General features: G+C 39.5%; 1 protein-coding gene across 1 annotated transcript in view; it reads left to right on the forward strand.

The window, feature by feature from the left end:
• Positions 1 to 1,779: 1,779 nt before the first annotated feature.
• Positions 1,780 to 24,915, forward strand: part of LOC114940301 (uncharacterized) — a 29,575-nt gene continuing 6,439 nt past the window's right edge. Inside the window, exon 1 of the mRNA XM_085480778.1 lies at positions 1,780 to 3,460. Coding sequence (XP_085336904.1) covers positions 2,935 to 3,460 — 526 coding nt within the window. The 5' untranslated portion in view covers positions 1,780 to 2,934. The remainder of the gene's footprint in view (positions 3,461 to 24,915) is intronic.

Raw genomic sequence — 24,915 nt, forward strand, 5'->3', positions numbered from 1 at the left:
TCAGACTGTCATAAGTTCTATAAAAGAGATTAATAAAAGAAGTTGATATATGCTTATATAAAGTACATCTCATATTTAAGCTCAACTAACAATATTTATTATGTTATTTCAATTGCTTAATAAATATATTAATAGAAGCTGCATTAACTTTATTAAAGTTGTAAATGCAATATAAATAGATTAGAAAAATTCAAATCAATTCTACTATTATAGTAACATAAAATTTGTTGATATTCCCGTTTTATTTTTGCTATTTTTAATAGAAACTTTTATTTTTGAAATAAAATTGTAAAATTAATGTCAGTACAGGCCACATGTGATTCAATGTATTATTATGTTTTGATGATTTTAAAATAAAAATTTATAATATTCATTAACATCCGAATAATTTTATGCTCTTTAGTTGGCCTGTACTGACATTAATTTTACAATTTTATTTCAATATATAAGAGCGTTATAATTTTTACTAATTTATTATTTTTTATCTTTACTCTGACATAATTGGCCGCAAAATGCCTGAGACATCCTGGATAAAGTTAAGAATAACACTGTACAAACCTACACATTCATCTTTGTCATTCTAAGACAACATAAATTCAACCTGCTCCGCTCTTTATTTAGTTTAACAATCTGCAATACGTTGTAGGTATTCTCACGCTAAAGGGGATCGATTGAGGCGAGTAAACGACTTTGCTTCATGCGGACCGCTCGATGAGGGTAGTGCTGCGAATTTTTTTTTTCTTTGGAAGCGACAGTGAACTTTTCAATCAAACTGCCTGTCTAAATGAAAGCTCCTCCACAAAGCGAATCAGGGTAATCTGTCATGAAAACTGCTCCGCGACGAGCCGTCGCAATACCAGTCGGCGCCCCCAGCAACCCCGACCGTTGCAATAACGACAGGGCTGCATTCGATCCATAAACCGATCCAATTCAAATTCTCTCTTGAGGGAACATTTTGGATAATATCATATTCGCATGATTTAAATGTCAACGTATACAGAGTGTCCGATAATAATGGCTTTCCTACTTGGTTTAACCCTCTCCATATGAAAACGACGGAAACTTGGTTGATATGTTTTCGTACGTATTAATGAACACATAAATACGCTATTAACATTGTTACTGGTAAATAATAAAATCGGAGCACAAGAAAATGAAATATGAATACCTGTGAACACACACAGAGCTGCGTTTGCGTGACATTCCCCTGCGATCGTTCCGCCGATTCGCGGATGAATTCGCGGTATCACACGCGTGGAGCCGTTAATAAAAGCGAGAGACTGTCGTAGCTCGATTCGGATGCTCATCCGGCGAAGGTGGAGGACCGCGTGGCCGAGCACGTGAGAAAGTTCCCCACCACTCGACGGGATACCGAACGACGCGCTCGCGCGTACCGCCCACAGTTGCGCCGGGTAACCGTGGCCGCCCAAACGAGCCTCGTGCTCGTCCGCACCGAGAGAGTCGCCCGCCTGCACTCTCACGGCACGGACCTGGTCGTCCGTACCCTCCTGGTCGTGGGTGCCCTCCGAGCCCTCCAAGGCCACCGTCGCCACGACAGGGCAGCCCGCCTACGTCGGCGGAGGGCTGTACCTCACCACTCGCGTTACCGCTTCGGGATTGGTCGCCCCGTTCCCAACGAACGGTGTCACGTGACCGGGGCTGCCGCCACATTAAAGGACGACTTCCACCTTCGATGCCGAAGTGGACTCCTAGCCACCCCCTCCCGGAACGGGGAAAGAGACAGCAGTAACAACAGAGACACCGGGAACGTCGGGAGAGGCGAAAAAGATCGTAGGAAATTTCGGTCGACTGGAGACACGACCGTCTCTTTCTACAGGACGTCCTTCGGGTCACCTCTCCTATCGCGCCTCGTCGACGAGTACCTCCACCACAGGGACTTTTCGGACCCCCACCTTCCCGCGGCCGCTATCTCTCCGCGTCCTCTCTCTCTCCATCGTCACTTAGCGAGTGTACCGCGGTATCGGTGACTGCTTGGTGTACCCTAGCTCACCTTGCCTGGGTTTCGGCCGATCGGTACGGCGACGGTAGCCGCACGATTCGGCACGGCGTTCTCCGTCGATCGGTCGGACTATCGATCAAACGTCATCGCGACTACGTGTGACTAGTGGTGATCTGTGTCCTGCTTGTTTGCATCATCGAGACCGTAGATCTATGGATCTTGCCCCAGACGCGTCGATCGCGAGTATGCAGTGTCATGTCCGTGTCGTCCGAGAGTCTGCTTTTCGTTGGTACCGAGTTTAACGTTACCCGACAGTTATTTCGGATCATTCGGAGCTATATGCACGGATATATCATTTATACGATGATGTATCGTGGTGAGTACCGTAGTGTGCAGTGAATATGCGGTAAACAATTTGTATTTGGTTCGCCAATCGACGTGTACGATTTACGCTCGAGCTATAAGTAAGTAATGAGTGTTTCGATTTAGAGAGAGAGAGCGATGCTGAAGAGGGAGACGCATGAAGCAGAAAAGTGATTAGTTTTGTGTCAGTTAAGATAGAGGATGAGTAGAATTTTGTATCGTATATGCACTAATAATAATCATATACGAAAGAAAAGATAGGTCGCTATAATCAGATTCATGCCGCTTTTATCCTTTTCGAAGGCAAATTTCGTCTAAATAAATTTCTGCAGTCGCTACAATGAAACGATGTTTTAATATACACGCACAGTACGTGGTTAGAAAATAGACGAGGATTCAAGAGTGAAACTTTTATCGAGTGAGTTTCGGTGAGTTCTTAGTGTGTTCTTCAAGATACGAAAAAAAAAGAGATTCTACCGAAAAAAATATCGAAAAGATAGATCAGTCAGTTTTTTCCGATTTCTCTGCAATTGGCGATAAATTATTTCCTGGTTACTAGACGTTCATCACCTCGGAAGATCGAAAACTGCAGATATAAGTTAGCGCGTTCCATGCGCAATAAACCACAAGCGCTGGTACACCTTGAAGAAGATTTGCGCCAAACGCAGTTGCCCAACTCCAGCAATCTGCAGCTCGGCAATCATCTTCAGAATTTAGTACACGTAAGCAAAGAGCTCTCGACCGTGAAGACGAGGCCGACGACACCCGTCCTGGCGAACGACGGAGGGGGCGGCTTCTGGCTGGCCACAGTGGCCGCGGGGGCGAGTACCCCAGCCGGGCTGCCCCCGCACGGGACCCATCATCCAGCCATGGACCCGACATGCGGATCCGCCGAAACCGGCTTTATCAACAGCCAGCCCTCCATGGCCGAATTCATGACGGCGTTGCCGCAATTAGCCGGGGACAGCAGCCTACAACACTCACCGGGGACCGGTGGATCCATCAGTCCTGGCGCTCATCATCCCGCATACCACACCATGATGGATCCCCACGGTGTCGCTGACCCCTCGGGTGTCAATGTTCCTGAATATCCTTGGATGAAGGAGAAGAAAACCACTAGGAAAAGTAATCAGCAGGGTAAGTCTCTCATCGAGATCGTCTCGACCATCATCTCGGTACAAGAAAGACTTTCAAGGTCGCGAGAAATTGATATACGAATTTTAAGATAAAGAAGTATCTTTGAATCGCAAAAATGCTCGTATTAATTATTACAATATTATATCTTCTTATCAAAAAATATTTTTTTACAATATAAATTGGATCTCTTATTAATAATCAATACTTAATTGAAATAAAATATTTCTCATATACGCTTTTTTTAATTTTCATCTGTAAAAGATGAATGGAAAATGTTAATTAATCGGCGGCTACGTTCGAATTAAAATTAATTAAAATTATATTGACTAAAAATTGTAGTGATATAAAATATTGTATAGAGATATGAAGTGGGAAATTGACCGCATGATTTTTATCGAGATTTATCTTGGATCGCAATTAGAAATTTGTCACAGTCGTAAAGTGACAAACATGAAAGTCAATTAACAGTGGCTGTTAGGATTCGGCGCGCCGTTTACAACATTAGAAGTCTATTGGCTCCTCGCCGCTACATTGTGGCTCGCCACGGGGTGCCTAGTATCCGACGGCTAATGACAGTTTCAAGCTATTCCTTTCCTACTACCGGTGCCGCACATCTGGAATGCATAGTAGGCTAAAACCACACATTTCCAAACATTCGCAAATATTGGAAAGCAAATTGTGATATACTATCTTTTAGTCGAACAACGGCTTTCCCGACAAAAATGCAGCTGCTCATACTGTATTTTATACTTTATACGATTAGTTTGTATTTTTTATAACGCCTGTGTGTGTTCGATATATTAATTTACGTACGAAATTAATGATTTGTATATTAAGAAGTACATATTTTATTATATCGCGTTCTTTATATAATCATATAAAAATTCGCTGAGATTTTCTGCATTGTACGAAAAGTTTTGTGAATTATATAATTCTTGACTACGTTAAATCGGAGAGATTATCTATTAATTTTTTTTCTATTTTCGTTTCTCCAATAATTTGTATCGGCTATCGCGAGGTTATCGAGAAGGACCAATGGAATCTATGGAGAGACTCGCGATACAAATTTATTGGTTCTCGATAGCCCCGCAATAGCCAACAAGTTGTTGGAAAACGAGTGCAAATATTTTTCCGGCTCAACGTAACGAAGATAATTCTCGCGAAACTTCCAGCAGGACTACTAACTCGTACTTTATTTTCCACGTATATAATAAACGCAACGCAAAATAAACGGAGCGTGCGAAAAATATTTATTTATAGCGCGCGTTAATTTTACATGAAAATTGACGGTTCTCCTGTCATCAACAACACACGCGTGTATTGTATATTGATAGCACACGATTCGAAGGGTCGCGGTTAACTTTATGGGCCACTAGGAACCCGCCAAATGATCCGGTAATCCTACGTCTTGGTCCATTTATCTATCCCGGTTTCTCTTTCTTTTTCACGTTGATCTCTCGCGTCTCTACAACGGCGATTTAACGTCGCGCCAACTCCAAAACGCGGTCGGACGGTCCGCAGGACACGTCGGAAGATTAAGTGTTTGGCACGGAGGTTAACCAGCCGCTGGCCAGGCGGTAACACGCGGAATCATCTGTAAATTGAGCTCTGGACTAACGGGAGAGAGCGTCGGGACGGCCATAACTCACATGGGGTGCCGCCACCGACGCCTCGTACACGTCGGCTCTTTGCTTTCAACTACCGTGTTATCCCTTATCGTGGGCTGCCCCGGTCATCTCTTTGTGATTTGCGAGCCTATCGTACCTCTTTACAATTATATATTCTTGGTGGAAATGAAAAAAAATTGCGTCTACTGAAATCTGATTAATAATTTTTTTCGAAATGTACGTACGATTGAAATATTTGCAAAATATAATATTATTATATAAAATACAATTTTCTATCTCAGCTTTATATACATAGAGTTTAGTTTTTTACATATTAATTTTGCTGAAATTGCTCCTTCTTTGTTTCAAGCTGGCATTCGTTAATGAATTATATCCAGCCGGAATTAAACTCATTATCCCGTTATTAGGATTTTAACCGTCGAGAATCCATACTAGAACGAATATGTGCCCAAGACGGCGTTATCTCCTTCCTCCGAACGGTATGTGTCGTACGAAACCTTAAGTAACATCTCGTCTTTCCGTATGTGTCACCATACTGCGCGTATTAAATTTCAATCTGTTACATCTACGTGCCCTCCAGCTGAGAGATGTTTTAGTTCGGGGACGTCGCGGATGGGACGATGAACGAGGACGAGGTCTGATTAGTTGAGTTATTTGCCAGGAGAGGAAGGCGCGACACCGATGCTTCCATGCTTCGTCGGTAATTCTTGCTGGATACCTTTTCTACAAAAAAGCCACGAATCTACGAGTGTTTTTCCCGACGCCTTGTTCCAGGCGTCTCATCAGTCACGTCGCTGGGTGCCAAAGCGGAGGCGTCAGCCCAGCAGACTCCTCCAAGACGCCGATGTGTCAATTAATCCCTGCATCCCTCGGGGATAGGACTAGGCTAGAAGCTGGATTATCATCATCTCCTCTCCTCAACGTCGCTATCTTCCGCTATCTCCTCCGTCTTACACCCTCCTGCGGGACGGCCATTTTCGTGCGGCCGAACTGCTTCTTACTAAACTACTGTCTCATCGGCCCGCGTTTCCGCCATTAATTAATATAACGGTGATACTTGACGCCACTAATAGTCTAGCTCGACGCGCTTGCAAATTTGCTAAATAAAATTATGCGAACGTGGATTTTGGATTCCGCATATGGATGGAGACGAGAGTAAGACGGTTTTATTTAAAGAGACGAGTTTTTTTTTTTTCTTCAGAAAAGCCTACGGCAGAAAAGACACAAATATCGGTAAGCGGAGCGAAGCTCTCCGAAGGGGGATGGCGTAAAGGCTCGATAACGAAAGAAGGGTGGAAGGAATTGACTATACTACGGCGATTCCATGATATAGGTGATTGAGCGAGCGGGACTTTACCCTCCGGGGAAGAGCGCAGTACGAGAAGAACGGAGCATCTAATTTAAAGATTCATTGGCGAGTAAATCCTCGCTGAATTAGAGATAACTCTCCTAGAAAATCCCAGCTACTATGATACTCCGTAGCCCGCTGTCGCCGCGGTTACTCGTGGAGAGAAAAAGAGTCTTAAGGCGACGATATCCGTGAAAACGAATTCAATGTACGATAAGGTACACTGAAGAAAAAATATCTTCGCCGATATAAATGATTAATTTGTTATATATGGTCTTAGAAATATTGCGAAAAATTTTTATTATTAATTATCATTAATATTTATGTCCATATATTGATTTATAATATTTTTATTTTTCCGAGTATCGTCTAAATTGGTCAAAATAAATTCACAGATTAAGAAAAACGTAATATGTCTAAGACTGCATTGTCGACTACCTTCAAATACATGTATTACATTATTAAAGCGTTGTTAGTGGCACTTAACAGCGGCACGAAATGACTGTAAATATTCGACGCGGTGCTTGTGTCTGGACCTGACAAAACGAATTATGGAGAGGAAGAGCCGTGCAGTTCCCTTTCGCAGTTCGTATACAGTTTTCTCAGTTCGTTGGCGCAAACACATCGCAGGAAGAATAAGGCCGCATAAAATATTCCGGATTATCCCCGAAAACTATACTGACTAGGAGTACGACACTTTGCAACTGCAGAGGATTTCAGCGACGAAACGCAGGGATGATTCGCCGAGAGAGAAGCGGAGCTCAAATAATAAACACGCTATAACAAATTGATAATCGGAGATCCCATAATCGTACGCGTGTTTGGCAGCGAAATCTGCAACCCCGACACTAAAAGAAGTTTTCACGCTCGTTGTTACGTCAAATGGACCGCTATAAAAGCGTGGGGTTCGTCCCGCTATATTCTCTCTCCTTCTTTTTATCGTTCGCTCTCGTTTTCTCTACGGTAAGATCGCGATCTGATTTTCAGAGAGAGAGCAGAGGGAGGAAGGGGATGAAAATTCTTATATATGCTGCCAACATTTCCCCGACACAACGGCAGAGATAAATAAAAATAATCTATCCATTATTAATCTTGATGAAATCGCGACTCTGTGAAAAAATGTATTTGCGTAAATATAGGATCACAGAAGTATAATGCGAGCCAATTTCGGAGGATACTTGTATGACGCTTTATAAAGAAAGTGAAACAGTCGCGCTTTTCCGCGGCGATAATAATTTTATGCAAATGTTCGAAGTTGATGCTCCCTGGAATGGCGACGATATCGTAAGATAGACATCTCTCTCTCGCCATACTTCTCGTATCTTCCCCTTTCTAGCGGGGAATAAAAGACGCGTTGCGGGGATTCCTCTATATCTGTTCTTCTACGCTCGTAAAAGGAAAGTAGGTGTAAAAATTTGCAGAAAGAACGCGATAACATACGCCGATGGGTTAACCATAAACGATCGTAAAGAGAAACACTTACTCCTTATTTGAGCGCAATGGCGAGTCAACGACTATTTTAATTGTATACACGCAACTCGACAGCAGTGCGGAAAATTATTCTATTTTTTAAATCAGATTAATTGGAAGTGAAGTCCGCTTTCACTAAGTTTCTCCAGTTTACGTGACATTTATATTTCTTCTAAAGTAGCCCTCGCGTTTCTGCTCCGTAATCTTTATCTCGAGCACATATTTCTATATTTGAATATATTTATTCGAGCAAAATATATATATAAACGTTTATTAAAAATATCTGGAAATAAAAATATATCCTAAAATTTTATATTTTACACAAAAATAGGTATATCCTTCATCGTTCGCGTTCAAACAATTCGCAGTCAGCAACTTCGCAGTCTAATAAATTGTCAAACTGTTTATAAATGGTTTATATATTAGCAGGTTCCACGATTCCGAGATGCGAGTGAGAATTTGAAAGGCACTTGAGCGGTGGAAGAGAGGGATGGTTAACAGATGATGAGAGCAATGATGGATGGAGACGTCGACAAGTCACGAACTCCACGTGACAATGGGAATCAAAAATCATTATCTAATGCTGAATCCTACGCTTCATCTTTGAATTTTAATATAAATTCCGGGACTTCCGTATGTAAAACAATATTTAACAAAATTTACATAACATTTTCACGCATTCCAATGAGAAACATAATTTTTTCTTAACCTGACATCTCTTAGGTAGAACAAATAAACTGTATCGCTATCGTGATAAATTATCTACAGCCATAAGTTTCGCAAGCCATTAGATACTTCCTATCGCGAATTCGTAGATCTGGAGATAGGTGACCCGGGGCAGTTGCCATATACTTTTTGTCACTACCATCCCGGAAGAGATCTCACCCCCACCCTACATCCGTGCTTTATATTAAAAATGAACTGTCGCTTCCACTGACGACATGGACGGGTATTTGACTGTACTACCGCTTTTATTTGATAAATCGCGCCTCCTCTCTCTCTCCCTCTCGGTCATCTGAATTTCTAATGCATTATTTTTCCCGGTCGGAACCATCCGCCCATGGCTACGTCGAGTCGCGAGGGTGAATCGCGACCGCGCCAGACCGAAGGGGGGTTGGTTGAGGCTGAAAGAACGATTAAGGATAAAGCGGTGGAAAAGAGCGATCGGGGACGAGCGATCTTGGACGCGACTGCGAGATTTCTAGTAACCGCGCGACGATTACTACCAATATTTATATTCGAGTGTATCACGTAATCGCGCTAGGAGAAAGCGATGGATTATCTCGATTATTCGCCTGGCACGCTTCACGTTTGATTGGAGTTTCGCCAGCGTGTGAGGGGACCTTCTTTCCCTGGAAATAGGGGGATCAACAAGTTCGCGTAACGATTTTAACGTTTCGTAACACGTAATATTGCTGTCTTCAATGCTACCTGTCATATTTCTCCAAGATTTGTCGCGGTCCACTTGGATTTCACTGTGTGCACTTTCTAAACGATTAATCAACTTTTAAAATAGAAAAAATAGATAAATATTATAAATTTAGAATAGAACACATTTTTTTTATATATATATATCAGAATGTAAGATTGAGTTTAAGACAAAAATATAAATGTCTTGCGTTATATATTAATTTTATACACGCGAGTATAAAGTAATTTAGAAAACGCTCTGTGCTTCCTTCCTACCTGTTAACCCCCCTTCTTCCTGGAGTGGATCAACCAAAACCTGTTGCCTGTAATGGGCCTCACAGAGCGATAAAAAGTTTTCAACTCTACAGGAGCAAAAGCCTACATTTCTTCTTCGCCGACAGTTTAGCTTCATAATGCAAAGTCGCGAGTCATTCGGTGATCAAAGTGCCGCTCTCTCTCTCTTTCTCTCTCTTTCTCTTACTGGGTACGCTTTCAAAAGCCATTCTGACGTTTCTTTGAGTGGCCATCGGACGTAACATCAGGACATTGACACAAGGAAGCACCGTTTTGCGAGACACAAGAGACGGTAGGACCACAGCGGTGGTATGACACGTCTTTTCTATTCGTTTTAACGACGGAGAATTGCATCCTCTTCGGATGAGTAAACTCTCGTCTGAATCATCGCACCTTAATCTATAATTTAGCAATTTGAACCTAAATTATCAACAACAACGGAGAGCGTTAAGTAATAACAGGTCGCGCTATTCATCACGGAGAGAGATGCAAACGGTGTCTCGCAGCAAATCTCGAATTTTTTGTTAATCGTCGAAAAAAGGATCGCGACCGTTGTACATCATCCCGAGGACTACTTCGCGATTTTCGCACGCCTGTTAATACGAAGAATCGCATTGAATTCCGCGAAGTAGATTCGAATTATTCGAAATATTCTTTTCGGCTAAATATCGCATTAACACAGATTTAAAATTAACTTAGCGGCAATCACGCGGACATTTACAACCATCGTGGACTAAGTACTTTAGGGTACATTAGCCCCGAGAGCAATGGAGAGCTCACCCTACTCTATCGTCTTTTCTTTCGCGAAGACAACGCACGGTTACGCTAGGGTGGACGCTGTAGGTCTAACGGAAAGAGAGAACAGGAGAAAGAGAGTGAATATAGGGGGAAAGGACGGAGGGGAAATCGTCGGAAGGGGGAGTGGAGCTGTCTGGAGTAATTAGCTAGCCAGGCCAGGCCAATATCGCGCTGAAAGATTTTCAAATCCCCGTCGTCGAGTTGGATCCGGTCGCGACGGGAAAATCCAACCCGTGCCACTCTGTTTATAAAATGTCAGGGCGCCAATAAAAAGTCATGCTACATCAAACTTCGACAGTAATAACGGTAAAGGAGAGAGAGAAAGAGTAAAGTGGAAAGTTCATTATCAACTCGCACAATTATCGAGAAATAGATCTTTAGCCCTCTGTATCGTTTCTGAAGGGTGTCGTATGAAGAATGAAACCCCTTAGAGTGACCTTCTCTCGGGATGCCTTTGAAAAAGGTTATTTTTTTCTTAAAGAAAGAGACATGAGATCACTATATTCTAATAAAGAACTTTTCGTGTGAAAACTGTCGCTGTTGTTGCAATTTTATATAAAATTCTTTAATATTACTAATTATTTAATATTACATAAAGATTATATCAGAAAATGTTTCTTCCTGTATATTTTTCTTTTCTCATTCTTATGTAATTTTACATTTTTGGTCTTATCGAGTTTAATGTTAATTAGCTGGAAATGTTTACGTCTAACAAAATTCAATAAAAATGATTCGAGACAGATTCTTCGAGTCGAGATGTGTCGCGATCTTATTTTTCTATTAATAAACGAAAACTAGTTCTTTGTTTGGGCTGTACATCTGTATGTCCGCAACGCGCGGAAAGGCCGAATAGAATCCTCAGACTTGGCAAGATAATGGAAAGAACAATTCCGTAGAATTGGATGTTAGTGCTCGGCTTCAATCGATTGTCAGGATGACAGTCCAAGCATGACTCGCGAATTCGTAGGTAGGTAGGAAACCTCCCGCGCGAAACTCTGTACAACGCTGGACGTGGCTGACCAGCCAGCCGACTGACGGACGGCTGACTGCCTTTCTGATTGATGATCGCTACTGGACTCTCCGCCGCCATGCATACCCTACCAACACATCCTCGCGCCGTCCTTCACGGAACGTCCACCATCCCCCGAGAGCGGCGCGAGTGCCAGCCTTCACCCTCTTCGTTCGCTTTGAACGTGTCGACTCATTCCCAGAATCGCGCCTCCACCATAATCCCTTTACGCCGCTCGAATAACACCTTGTTCTCGAGCCGCGAATACGCTCCGGAGAGTCGCGAATCTCGATAAATCGCAGCTTGATCGAATGTAACTATTTCACGCAGTTAAAACGCACCGTCTGAATTTTCATAAAACACGCAGAAAATAATTTAACACAGCTATTTGTTGAATGTACAATTAATTTTTATTGTATCGACTTTTTTGTGCAATACAAATATAAACCTTATAAAATATTTTATTAGAATTTTTAATTTGAAGAAGAAGTATCTATTACATACCAAATGTAGCTATTTGACGCAGTTAAAATGCACTGTCTGAATTTTTATAAAACACGCAGAAAATAATTTAACACAGCTATTTGTTGAATGTACAATTAATTTTTATTGTATCGACTTTTTTGTGCAACACAAATATAGACCTTATAAAATATTTTATTAGAATTTTTAATTTGAAGAAGAAGTATCTATTACATACCAAATGTAGCTATTTAACGCAGTTAAAATGCGCCGTCTGAATTTTTATAAAACACGCAGAAAATAATTTAACACAGCTATTTGTTGAATGTACAATTAATTTTTATTGTATTGACTTTTTTGTGCAACACAAATATAGACCTTATAAAATATTTTATTAGAATTTTTAATTTGAAGAAGAAGTATCTATTACACACCAAATGTAGCTATTTGACGCAGTTAAAATGGTGCATTTTAACTGCACCATTTTAGTCTGAATTTTCATAAAACACGCAGAAAATAATTTAACACAGTTATTTGTTGAATATACAATTAATTTTTATTGTAGCGAAAGGTCTCGTTCGATTCCCGATTCAGCGACTTTCGGATCTATATTTTTCTCTTGCATTTATTTATTTCCGTAGGGGGGTTAAAGGATTATTGAAATTAAATCTCAAAGATGAGATTATTTCATATTTTAAAAATCTTGGCCGTGACCAAGTAAAATTTGGTGCCTTGTGCACAGATATTTAATTCTAACAAAAAAATTTAGTTTCGTTGGGATAACGCACTGTCTTCCACGATTGGTTTTTATTGCCTGTCTTACACTTTAAATTTATATTTAATTTTTATTGTATCGACTTTTTTGTGCAACACAAATATAAACCTTCTAAAATATCTTATTAGAATTTTTAATTTGGAGAAGAAGTATCTATTACACACCAAATGTAGCTATTTGACGCAGTTAAAATGCACCGTCTGAATTTTCATAAAACACGCAGAAAATAATTTAACACAGCTATTTGTTGAATATACAATTAATCTTTATTGTATCGACTTTTTTTGTGCAACACAAATATATTTATCCAATAAAATATTTTATTAGAATTTTTAATTTGAAAAAAAGTTAATATCAGAAATTAATGAAGAGTGCGCCGTCTTTTATTGATTGCCCGCACGAAAAGATACTTTAGGATATAAAATTGATGATTGGGTTTTGAACTGTAGGTAATAGGCTATGGGGGACAGCAGATGATTCCAAAGTGATGAAAGTGACTAATCAAAATATTGTGCTTCCGATTCGCGCGTTTATCAGCTTAATATAACTAGATTTATAAATTAATCTTCTAATAAAAATATTCCTGAAATATACATAAATAACGCTAATGGCGAGCGATCAGCGCGAGACTGAAAAAAAATTATAATTGAAAATCTACATGATAAATAATGATACGCATAATATCTCTATATCACGCTGGCGAAACGCGATTTATTACAAGAGCAATAAGGATAAGGGAATCCCGGAAGTGTGTGGTCGGTTATACGCGACAAGTCCGCCCGTGCTATTTAACTCTCAATCGAACAGAATTCGCGTATGGATGACCCGACACGAGCGGCGGAGGAGCAGTTACAAGTGAATGGATCCATCCCCTCGTTCTCGGCGCACCCCCTCCCTCCACCGTGTAGCCCACTTCCTTTCATTGGGAGCAATATTTCTTTTCGCGAGTCCCCTCGTAGGGCCTTTATCTAACAAGGAGCAAATCATTTCCCTATTATTTGCTCGCTATCGCACTCTCGCTCTTCCAGACTTCCTCTTCTGGATTCGTTATACTCGACCGAGTGTTCGGGCTCTTTATCCTTCCCTACCCCCCTTTCCCCTTCCCCTCCCTTCTTCCACTTGTCGTTGCGTTTTCCGCCGTCGCTATATCTCTTGGAGACCATCCAAACCCTATCCATTGTGGTGCCTTCGTTCTTCGCGCTACTTATTTTGGAGCTTCATTTCATATTTTCTCATTTATCTTCCTCTCTGCTCGCGTTCAAACATTTATATTATTTTAGATTTTAGAAAATATCGTAGAATACGCAATTTTATTTTCATATTTGTACATCGAGAGCAACGTGGCGGATCTCTCGATAATAATGTAAATAAATCTTAGTTTTGCGTTGTATATAGTGTTTATATAAAATATCTTTCATTTCGAGAGAACACTGAATAAAGTTGGTGGAGCAGAGCGAGAAATTCCATTGATCAATCCCCTGAAGAGATAACTTTTCGTTCTCGGCGTGTTTCTCCCTCGGCCAAAGTTCGATAAAGTTACCCAACAGATTTAATACAATTCGTTTTTCTTTTTAAATCTTCAAATTATATTGCGAACAATATTGTCTACTGTGTGCGAATCTATACGCGTTTTACGAATTTTGAATTAGATTAATAAATTATACATATTCTTTTTCTTAAGAAAAAAATTAAGATTCATTTGACTAACATAATAGATTTACAACCGTAGAAAGAGAGACGTAATTCAATTGTAATGAAGTTCCTCCGTATGCCCTATAGAAAGTACACGAAGCTCGTAGAAGCGAATAGGTCTCAGGCTGGTGTTCGAGTCAGACTAAAGGGGTGGCCAGTGGTCGGTTTAAACAATTATCACGAGGGTTGACCGCGTGCACGAGTCGACACGGGTGGTAAATTATTACACGCAGGGTTGCTTAGGACGTACTGGACTTTAGAACTCTAGAGTTCAGACTACATTAGCGCGCCATTATCACTAAAGAGTAATCTCTTTCAAACGCATCTCTGAAAAGTCGGGGACACGTATTTAAAATACCCAAAATATAATACTTCTTTAAGCTTAAATAATCAATTTCGCCTCTTGAGATTCAGTGCAACAATAATTCATGATCTTTCTCAATTTTTCATGATTCTTCTCGCTTTAATAAATTACATTATTCTGATTTAAAGTGTAAGACAGGCAATAAGAGCCAATCGCGGAAGACAGTGCGTTATCCCAACGAAACTAAATTTTTTCGTTAGAATTAAATATCTGTGCACTAAATTTTATTTGGTCACCAATTCAGCGACTTTCGGATCTATATTTTTCTCTTGCATTTATTTATTTATTTCCGTAGGGGGATTAAAGGGTTATTAAAATTAAATCTCAAAAATAAGATTATTTCATATTTTAAAATCTTGGCCGTGACCAAGTAAAATTTGGTGCCTCGTGCACAGATATTTAATTCTAACAAAAAAATTTAGTTTCGTTGGGATAACGCACTGTCTTCCGCGATTGGCTCTTATTGCCTGTCTTACACTTTAAATTTATCTTTATATTACAGAGCCTTGTTAAAACTCTTATCTTACATTATTCTGCTAAATCCTTATACACGTCGAGATCGAGTCCAACACGAATACTACACTCTGCTGTTCACCGAAGTGCGTTACGTAAGACTCGCGCGGAAAGGAGCGCTCGTAAATCTGGTCGCGCTAGAGAAGACCTGTGCCCCATGATGAAGGAAGGGCGAGACTCGGGGCGAGTGTCCTTTATAGCATTGTTAACAACTAATGTATGCGGCTGGAAGAGATCCCTCCGAACCCTCTCGCGTTTAACATTCTTTAACATTATTATACACATGGCGCCCGTCTGAGCATTCTCCACGTATCCTCCCTCTACCTAGTCTTCCTTCCACCCGAAGAGAGCTCCGGACCCTTCGTGCCCTCCGGGGCCGATTTTTGTCAGTTTTATTTAACTGCAACCACGGAATCCCTCTTCCACCCCTTTTCCTTCGCTTTCTTTCTCCGTTCGCACCTTTTATATCTTCGGGACGAGACGCTCTCTTTCTCCCTCTCTTTAAGATACCGGGCACGTTTTAGGACTTACGATCAGCGCCGTAATTTCGACGAACAAGTGCCGCTTACTACTTTCTGATGCGACTTTAGGAGCGCGCAACACGAGAGACACTTGGAAATAATATATCTCATAAATAATCTAACAAACGTTATAGACTCTAGAATCGATAACGATTTTTAATAAAAGTTTCTTGATTTTTCAATGATTTTATCCTAAGCGTTACATCTACGATTACTTAAAAAATACGAGAAATGAAAAAAGCCCATAAATAATATATCTCATAAATAATCTAACAAACGTTATAGACTCTAGAATCGATAACGATTTTTAATAAAAGTTTCTTGATTTTTCAATGATTTTATCCTAAGCGTTACATCTACGATTACTTAAAAAATACGAGAAATGAAAAAGCCCATAAATAATATATCTCATAAATAATCTAACAAACGTTATAGACTCTAGAATCGATAACGATTTTTAATAAAAGTTTCTTGATTTTTCAATGATTTTATCCTAAGCGTTACATCTACGATTACTTAAAAAATACGAGAAATGAAAAAGCCCATAAATAATATATCTCATAAATAATCTAACAAACGTTATAGACTCTAGAATCGATAACGATTTTTAATAAAAGTTTCTTGATTTTTCAATGATTTTATCCTAAGCGTTACATCTACGATTACTTAAAAAATACGAGAAATGAAAAAGCCCATAAATAATATATCTCATAAATAATCTAACAAACGTTATAGACTCTAGAATCGATAACGATTTTTAATAAAAGTTTCTTGATTTTTCAATGATTTTATCCTAAGCGTTACATCTACGATTACTTAAAAAATACGAGAAATGAAAAAAGCTCATAAATAATTTAACAATGTTGTAGACTCCGGATATAATCGATAATTTTAAATAAAAATTTATTTCTTAATTTGGACGATTTTATTTTAACACGCTACATTTACGATTTTCTAAAAAAATGATGAAGAATAAAAATAAAGATCGCACATCCGATGCGTCCTCATTCAGATTGTGAGATAATAGTTACTTCTCTCTTGCCGATTAATTAATCGCCGCGCTCAGCGGAAATTGATAATTAAAACTGCTTTCGAAACGGTTCTTTTGGCGTTTCGCTGTAAGTCAATCACGTGATTTTGTAATTACCTGAAATGCCCGGCGTACCGGTGTATAACGAACGTTCTTAAGAAATTCGTGTAATTAATAATCCGCTCGTCGTGGTAAAGCGAGGAAAAAAAATCAGAAAAGGAAACCTCGCGGTGCCGCTGGGTCGAGACTAATTAAAGGTAACTCGTAATATTAGTTAATTTATTGCCGGCTGCGTATAAACGTCACTTCCTATTGGCCGCATGGACGGTCTGATGTGCATGCTTAGAACCAAACTTCCCTTTCGGTAGATGTTTTCCTCGGCTAATTCGAATAATCGGCAAGATTTCTGTTCATTCGTTACGTCAGGCGCAATAACTCATGGTAACGCGATTAATGAAGCGTATGCCCTCGGCTTTGTTTTGCTGCCATACTTACACACGCGGAAGGTGAAGGCAAAATTTCGACGACTTACGCACATTACGCAGAATTTTCACTCGTGAAAAATACATACGTATCTTTCATAACAGCCGAGCTACTTTATAGTTGCTGCATACATTATTGAAAATACCTGTTCAATCTCTCTTTCTCTTTCTCCCTATGATCCTTTCATTTCCGCCTAATATATGCACAATCGCAATAAAATGTAATTATTTAATAAAAGATGTAAAAAACTGTGAAGTCACCAGATGATAATTAAAAAATGGTAGTAATTTAATCGACCAACTCTGGCAAATAAGTGATCTTTATTCAATATTCACAACGTTTCGGCCATGGGTTTCGGCCCTTATCAAGTGCTATAATATATAATAATGACAATTATTAGAAAATTTAAAAATTAAAAAGTAATAATGAAACAATAAATATTTCCACACATTAATATGTAAACCTACCTAAAACACAACTTTAAAAAAAAACCTTAATTTTTGATCTTAGAATGTGACTATAAATGTAATTATTTAATTTCTTATATCGGGGAAAAAATTGGTCGATGATTAATTCGAATCGTACCGATAAAAGCTTATTCTGAGATTATTAATTCTAGAACCGCGTTCGCTTATATATATATGTTTGCTCACTTATTTATGGAAACCGACGGTAATATGTGACACTAGTTAATAGATGATGTGGCCAAACACATTTATAAGTACTACTACTATCCGTATATAAACGCAGGAACTTGGAAAAGAAAACAGCGTGCACAAATTGCTCGCAGTTATCGACCATGCTCCTCTTTTCAGACGTGAGTCGAGCCAGCTGACAGACGCCTAATTACTGCGATATTGATCCGTCGAAACACATCGCGTACGATTCTTCACTCTCTCTCGAGCACGCGGAATAACGTCGCCAACGTTATACATCAGTATTAATATTTATCAATTGTAATAATATAATTGCGCGATATATTTATAAATATTACGTTGTATATTGAAGATTGTGCGGAATGAGATTACTCGCAAGTTATCAATATTACATTAAAGTATGCAAAAATAGATGCACATAATATTCGTTCAATCAACAGCAATTAGATATATCCTGTAAAAAAATCTAAACATAAATTCTAATAATATAATCGTTACGGCAACATTGATCCGAATGGAGATACACATTATCATCGATAATACGTGGAAAGCTTATATAGTACTATATTTTGTATATGTATCCACACTTCGCGCTCTCAGGGTTATATCTATAAATAAAAGTTCGAGTACCTAGGATATACTTAACGATTCCGTCGATGAGTTAGCAACTTAAATATGTAACAAGCGCTTTTTGATAACGTTCAATTATCGGAGTAAAGAGAAAAATACGTACGTATATTCAGGCAAAACTGTAATAGCGTACAATAATTAAAGTTAAACAAGACAAAGTGGGACGAAAAAATGACATCGCGGTGGAATTGCCGTTGTCACGTAACGAGGAAATTTTTTCAAAGTATTCGGCAAGAATATCAAGGAGATACGAGATTTACGAAGCGCGGGGTGGAGATGAAAAGGGGGAGAGGGGCAGGGGTTGCGAAAGATGAAAGAAGAAAGGAGGGGCCCAGCTCTCTTGTTTTCTGTCGCGACGGTTTACGGTGGACGTTGGGGTAAGCCGCGAAGGATTTAAAATTTGTAAAGATTAAAATAAACTTTTTATCCGGCTGCGCGACTTCTCGGTCCCCAGGGGAGACGAAGAGAGGTTATTCGAAGACGAACGGCGGGGCAGACAAGAAGCTTGCTCCGGGACAAGAAGAGCTCCGGGAAGAGCTAGGAAAAAGGCGGCCGTATAACGCGAATGGAGGATGTAATGAGAATCTCTCAACTCGAACCATAATTCAAAAAATTGTTGAAGGATTCCACGTTCCACGCGCGCGCAAATTGTCGTGAAATTAGTTTCGAATTCGCTTCTCGGAGAGAGAGAGAGAGAAAGAGAAAGAGAGCGTGACAGAAGAAGAAACATTAAATATTTACGAGGACAAACCTAAAATACCAGCTTGCAAAATTATTACTAATGTCAATTTCATAATTCTCTTCGTTTTTTTTTCACTCATACACTCTCTTCGAAGAATCTTAATGTCTTCGCACCCTTCGCAGAAACACGTATGTATACGGGCCTAGATTTATTTTTATCCTCAATTTGCCACGTGGTGAAGAGGAAGAGCGAAGGTAATTGATCCGGGAAAATCAGGAACCGTTATGTATTTTAATCATCGCCGGATTATTTTAATCACATTAGTGTTCGAACGTCAGGGCATCTCACCGACATCTCGTTACGAAAAGGTGCGCTCACAAAATCAATCTCACGTCTAATGGAAAGATGGCTTTTCATCCCCCCCTTGAGACCACTCCCGTTTCACGTACCCGAAGGCGCCCTAAGCTTCAAGTATCACTGCCTCTCTTTTGCGGCTGCTATCTTCTTCTTCAAGACTATAATTTAAGATTTTTAACATTGACCGGTTTTTCGCGACACACACATCGCCTATCAGAAGTTGCGTTTAATTTATAATCAGACTGTCGCATCCGGAGCAAACGTCTACTTTGATTTCCATTTCCAGATATTACTATTTATGCTTTAGAAACATATTTCTACATAAAATATCTATGAAATTAGACACACGCTTCAGAAATTATCGCAACGACGCTACAAATCACGACTTGGACATTGATATTCAATCTGCGAGTCGAAATAATGAAGATATGTGTTGGGAATCGGTTTCCTTCGTTATATAACCCGTTATTTAAATCACGCGAGACTAGTAATTATGGTGAAAAAATCATGCACGACGGCAAAATGCTAAACGCGAGTTGTACAACGAATATAATTGCAAAATTAAGTCCAACCAATCGCTAACGGCAAAGCAAAATACTAGTTGGCTTGGTTGTGTGTTAGCCGCACTTATTATATCTTATTGCGTGATTGCTGAGGTTTGTATCACAGCCGGGCACATGCTAAACAGAGATTTGTTGGCAATCAAAAACGCCAGAGGTTCTCTATACGCGCACCTTACGTTTATATATTCCGCGAAATTTTTCATTTGACGAAATTGCCATAAATGATATGGTATACTGGATCATGTCTAATCGACGTCCAAAGCTTGCAAGGTGAACCACGATGGTCGTCGCACAAAGTGTCGCGTCTCTTTATTATGAAATATAACAACTATAGAGAGTGCCATCAGATGAAGATATCATTAATCAAAGATCGTATCCCTCCCAATTATAGGACTCGTGCTACTGCAACTTTCGCGAGCATCAATTTTTGAACTCGCCACAGGCTCGCCACCTTTTGTAACATAACAATCTTTTATCGCGAAACCCGGACGATCGTGCACGAAGAAGTCGAAGTATAGGTGCACCACCCGTCGCAACCAGCCCGATGATGATTGCAGGTTGCATCGGCAACGCCTTCTGACGTATTCAGCCAGTCTGAACCACGCGTGTACCGTGCGTCTTGCCTTTCTTTCACCGCGGGAGAGATCCCTACGTCCAATTTTCTTGCACGAAGGGCCGCTCGCCGTCGCGCCCACCATAATCACAGGTTGGCGAACCTATGCACGGCCGCAACATGGCTGCCGGAGTACCGACGTTGCCGTGTCTTCGGCATCAGCAGCACCCAGCACCAGCAAAGCCAGCGCACAGCGACGACTCGCGGTGTTGCCAGCAACTTTTTTCGAACACGCAAATCTTCGTGCCGCTTTTATATCTTTTTCCTACCATCATCCCGTTCTTCCGTTCTTGTATTTCTATCCTTTTTTATTCTTTCCTCTCTCTCTCTCTCCCCTTTCCTCCCTCCCCCTCTTTCACCCCTTCCTCCCCGCATCAGCCGCCTTTTCTTCTTGTCTGCTCTACACGCCAGCTAGCTAGCTCGCCGCGCGACTCCTCTCTTTTTCCGTCATTACAACAAGATGACTATATAAAAAGTTATGCTAATATCTCGAGTGCTATTATTCCAGACAAGAACTAAGTCGAAGAGATACAGACATACGGTTCACGAGTCAAAGCAAACGAATATCTCGCGATAAACAAATACGATCGTGTCGTTTCTTGCATTAAATTAATGCGATATTATATTACTATACATATATATATTAATATATATATATATGACAAGTTAAAAGAGAAAAATATTCATTTAATTCTCAAATATTTGCCTAATATCATCTATTAAAATTTAAGCCTACAATCTCTGCATGATCTTGCGATGATCTAAATAGTTTGCGCATAAAAGTTAGCAGCATAATGACAGCTCGATATTTCAATGTCGTCGTGTTGACGAATATAAATTCGCATTTAAACATCAATGTCTGAAATTGTGGTGGTATCAGTGTCCTAAATTGTCGCGTAATCGTTACGGTACAAGAATCAATTCCTTCGGACAATAGCCCTATCGCAGCAAGCGAGATAACCACTTGTGAACGAAGCGATGGGGGTTCCAGTCGAACAAGGAAGGTACGAAATATTTTGCGGCCGTGTGGTCGGCCGCGGTTCTTGTTTTGCTCACTGTTAATTGATTATAGCTCGTATCCAGAGGCCGCAACCCCCGACAGCCCACCAAAACCAAAGCTGCCGAGAGAGCCCTTCCTGCCAGCCATTCCACTTCGACTCCCTTCATTCTGGTTCCCAGTGCGTTTAGTTTTGTTCGTTGCCCCCTTCCTTCACTTCGTTGCGTCTAGCTCCTCTTACTACTATTACGTCTTGCTCTAAATCTATAATGAGCCACAGTTTATGCCGATTCCACGTTCGTGTCTTCTCCAACCCCTTTGCTTCTTCCGCCACAAATTACCCGGTGGTGCATTAAATACCCACTTTATTCTTACGACGCGATGAATAATTCTTCCGTCGCTTCAAACAAGCGTAGAACGTTATGACGTAAATTTTTATTACCACCGCTTTCAATATCGATTTGATCTAAATTCACAAAACGGAATTTTTTTTATCTTCTTCAATTTATTCGAATTTTTTAAACATATGTAAAGTTTAATTTGTTTTATACAAATATTATTAATAAAAGAATTTTTATAATTATATAGAAATTTTATATTATGTATTAAAGGGAATGTTTGATACATTTGAGAATGAATTATATTCTGCAACTGGAAAAAATTACGAGGCGGTTCGCAAAAGTGAAGCTTGATATCATTTTTAATAAGATATTAAGATTACTATATTTTAAAGTAGATTGTTTCCCAGAACCTCCCCGGATTTGTAACGTTCGGCGCGGGGTGAAAACGCCCGAAGGAGTCCGAAACGATCAAAAAGTTATCGATCACGGTAACCTTTCTCACTGACCCGCCGTCTACCTGTTTCGGACACGTCAAAGCGCGGACATAGAACCGGCTGTCTTCTCGTTTGTTTCAAATTCTCGTCACTCATTTTTCATACGTTTACACCGACGCCGCCGCCGCCGCAGGTTTCTCTCGATACTAAAAGAACGAAGAGAAAGAGAGACGGAAAGCGAGTGTGAGAGAGAAAAGGATGGGGCGAGATGAAGAGAAGTCGAGGAACGAAGAGAGGTAATCGTTCTCTTCTCTTCGCAACGTTCGAAGTGCTGGTTCTTTCCGCCCTTTGTTCTTCCTCTCGCAAGTTTTCTTCCTCCCGGCGCGAGGAGGGAAACAAAAGACAAATTACAGAGACGCCCGTCATGTGACCCTTCCCACCTGTCTATAAACGACCTGGTCCAGTCTAGAGAAAACGAGAGCGGGACGGAAATCCATGATCCGGACGACTCGGTGTCGCGTGTAAACTACTTCTGGCTACTTCGACTTTGAAGATCCGCTTTTTCCGCGCGTCTTCAACCGACCATGTTCTTCTAGGACACTCTATTCTTATTGCTCGTTTGCTCGATAATATCTGCGGATTAATCCTATGTATGTATAAGTGTGCGACGGAATAATATAAAAATTAAGAAAGCGGAGAGCATGAGAGTTTCACCAGGTGTTCGTAAACATTCTAGCATAGCGAAGAGCGAAAGAATGGGAAGGATCGGGAACTGAACAATGGCTCGCGTGCGGATCGCTTCTGCTTCTATTTTCTTTAATTACTGTTTTGTATGATCAAAAGTTTCTACGCAATAGGTCTACGGAAGTCAGAGTATGCATTGTAAATACGAGACGGAATTTTATATTGCGTGTATATAATTTTTTTCGTGACAAACAACATCATTAGCTTCATCGCTGTGCGTTGATATCTTCAAATAAATCCCAAAGAAAGATCATTAAGTCAAAAATATTACGTCAAAAGGATTGTAATAAATTAATTTGAATCAAAAGTATTACATTGAAACTTATATAATGTTTCGCGAAAATGCAATTTATTATTCATTATATATCAATAATAATGAATAATATCTATATCTAATTGTTAGAATAAAATAAAAATATGTAGAAATACATTACCACGCGCTTATCACATACGAATACAAATAAAATGTAAAATAACAAATTTAAAAAATAATAAAAAAACATTTTTATAAAAATGCATACTTTAATAAAAATTATTGCTTTCAATTATATCCAGCTTTTACATACCTATCTCTTATAACGACTGTCCCATTGATAATAAAGCACTGTATATTTTGATTTAAATTTCGTTTGATGAAAAGTTTACATTGAGATTAACACGTGTTTTTAAACAAGTAACGAAAAAACATCACATAATTGAAAGCTCACTCGTAAAGTAGTGTGTTTCATCTCAAAACTCGCATCTTATATACCCACGAGAACCCGCGAAGCGACGGCTGTCAGGTTTGTCAGGGACTCAGCATTTGCACCATTGACAATAGAGAAACTATTGATGTTATAACAAACCCGTTATTCTAATATTGCATATTATTACTTTTTTAATATTTTGTTACTTTCTCATTAAAATTGGCAAATTTACCTTTTACTTCAATAAAAGAAAATTGCTTATTATAAAAATAATGAAATAAAAATTCCGACTACATATAAGAAATGAAATAAAATGTTTGGATTATTATTAAATATTATCATTCTGCGCGATTTTCTACTTTGTAATATATAGATTAATTAATTTTACACACATATTATCTCAAGTATAGAATTAACTTTTAGATAGATTTCAAGATATTAATTTTCAAGTATGTCAATACATATTACAGAAAAATTCTACATTTAACAATATTGATATAAACGCTTTTTCTAATTGCTACATTTATCTATATTTTTTAGAATAAAGTTCATATATAAAAAATGTTAATAATTCTTTTTATACAAAATACTTTTGTAGTAATAGTTTCGACCGGATGAACCGAGTAGACGAGGCTAACACAGCGTGATATACGAAAATACGAACTCTATTTTCGTGCTGTATCGTTCTCACCTCGCACACGATCCTGTCAGATCGCGCTCTTCATTTTGACTACGCCTTGACAGTTCGTCATCTGCTACATCGTCTCGCAAGAACGAGAAGCTCGCCAGCAACGCCAACACATTTTCGCGTCCGGTCTCGGAAAAAGTTTCCGTTACAAAGCAGAAATGTCTGTCACTAATTTAGATTAACAAGGCTGAGTGATATTGTAACGTTATTTTATTCACGAACGCGAGCAAGCGATATTTGATTACTTCCTGCAATCTATAAAATATG

Source organism: Nylanderia fulva, unplaced genomic scaffold, assembly GCF_048542155.1.
Source record: "Nylanderia fulva isolate GAGA-0341 unplaced genomic scaffold, ASM4854215v1 Scaffold16, whole genome shotgun sequence".
Taxonomy (NCBI): Eukaryota; Metazoa; Arthropoda; class Insecta; order Hymenoptera; family Formicidae; genus Nylanderia; species Nylanderia fulva.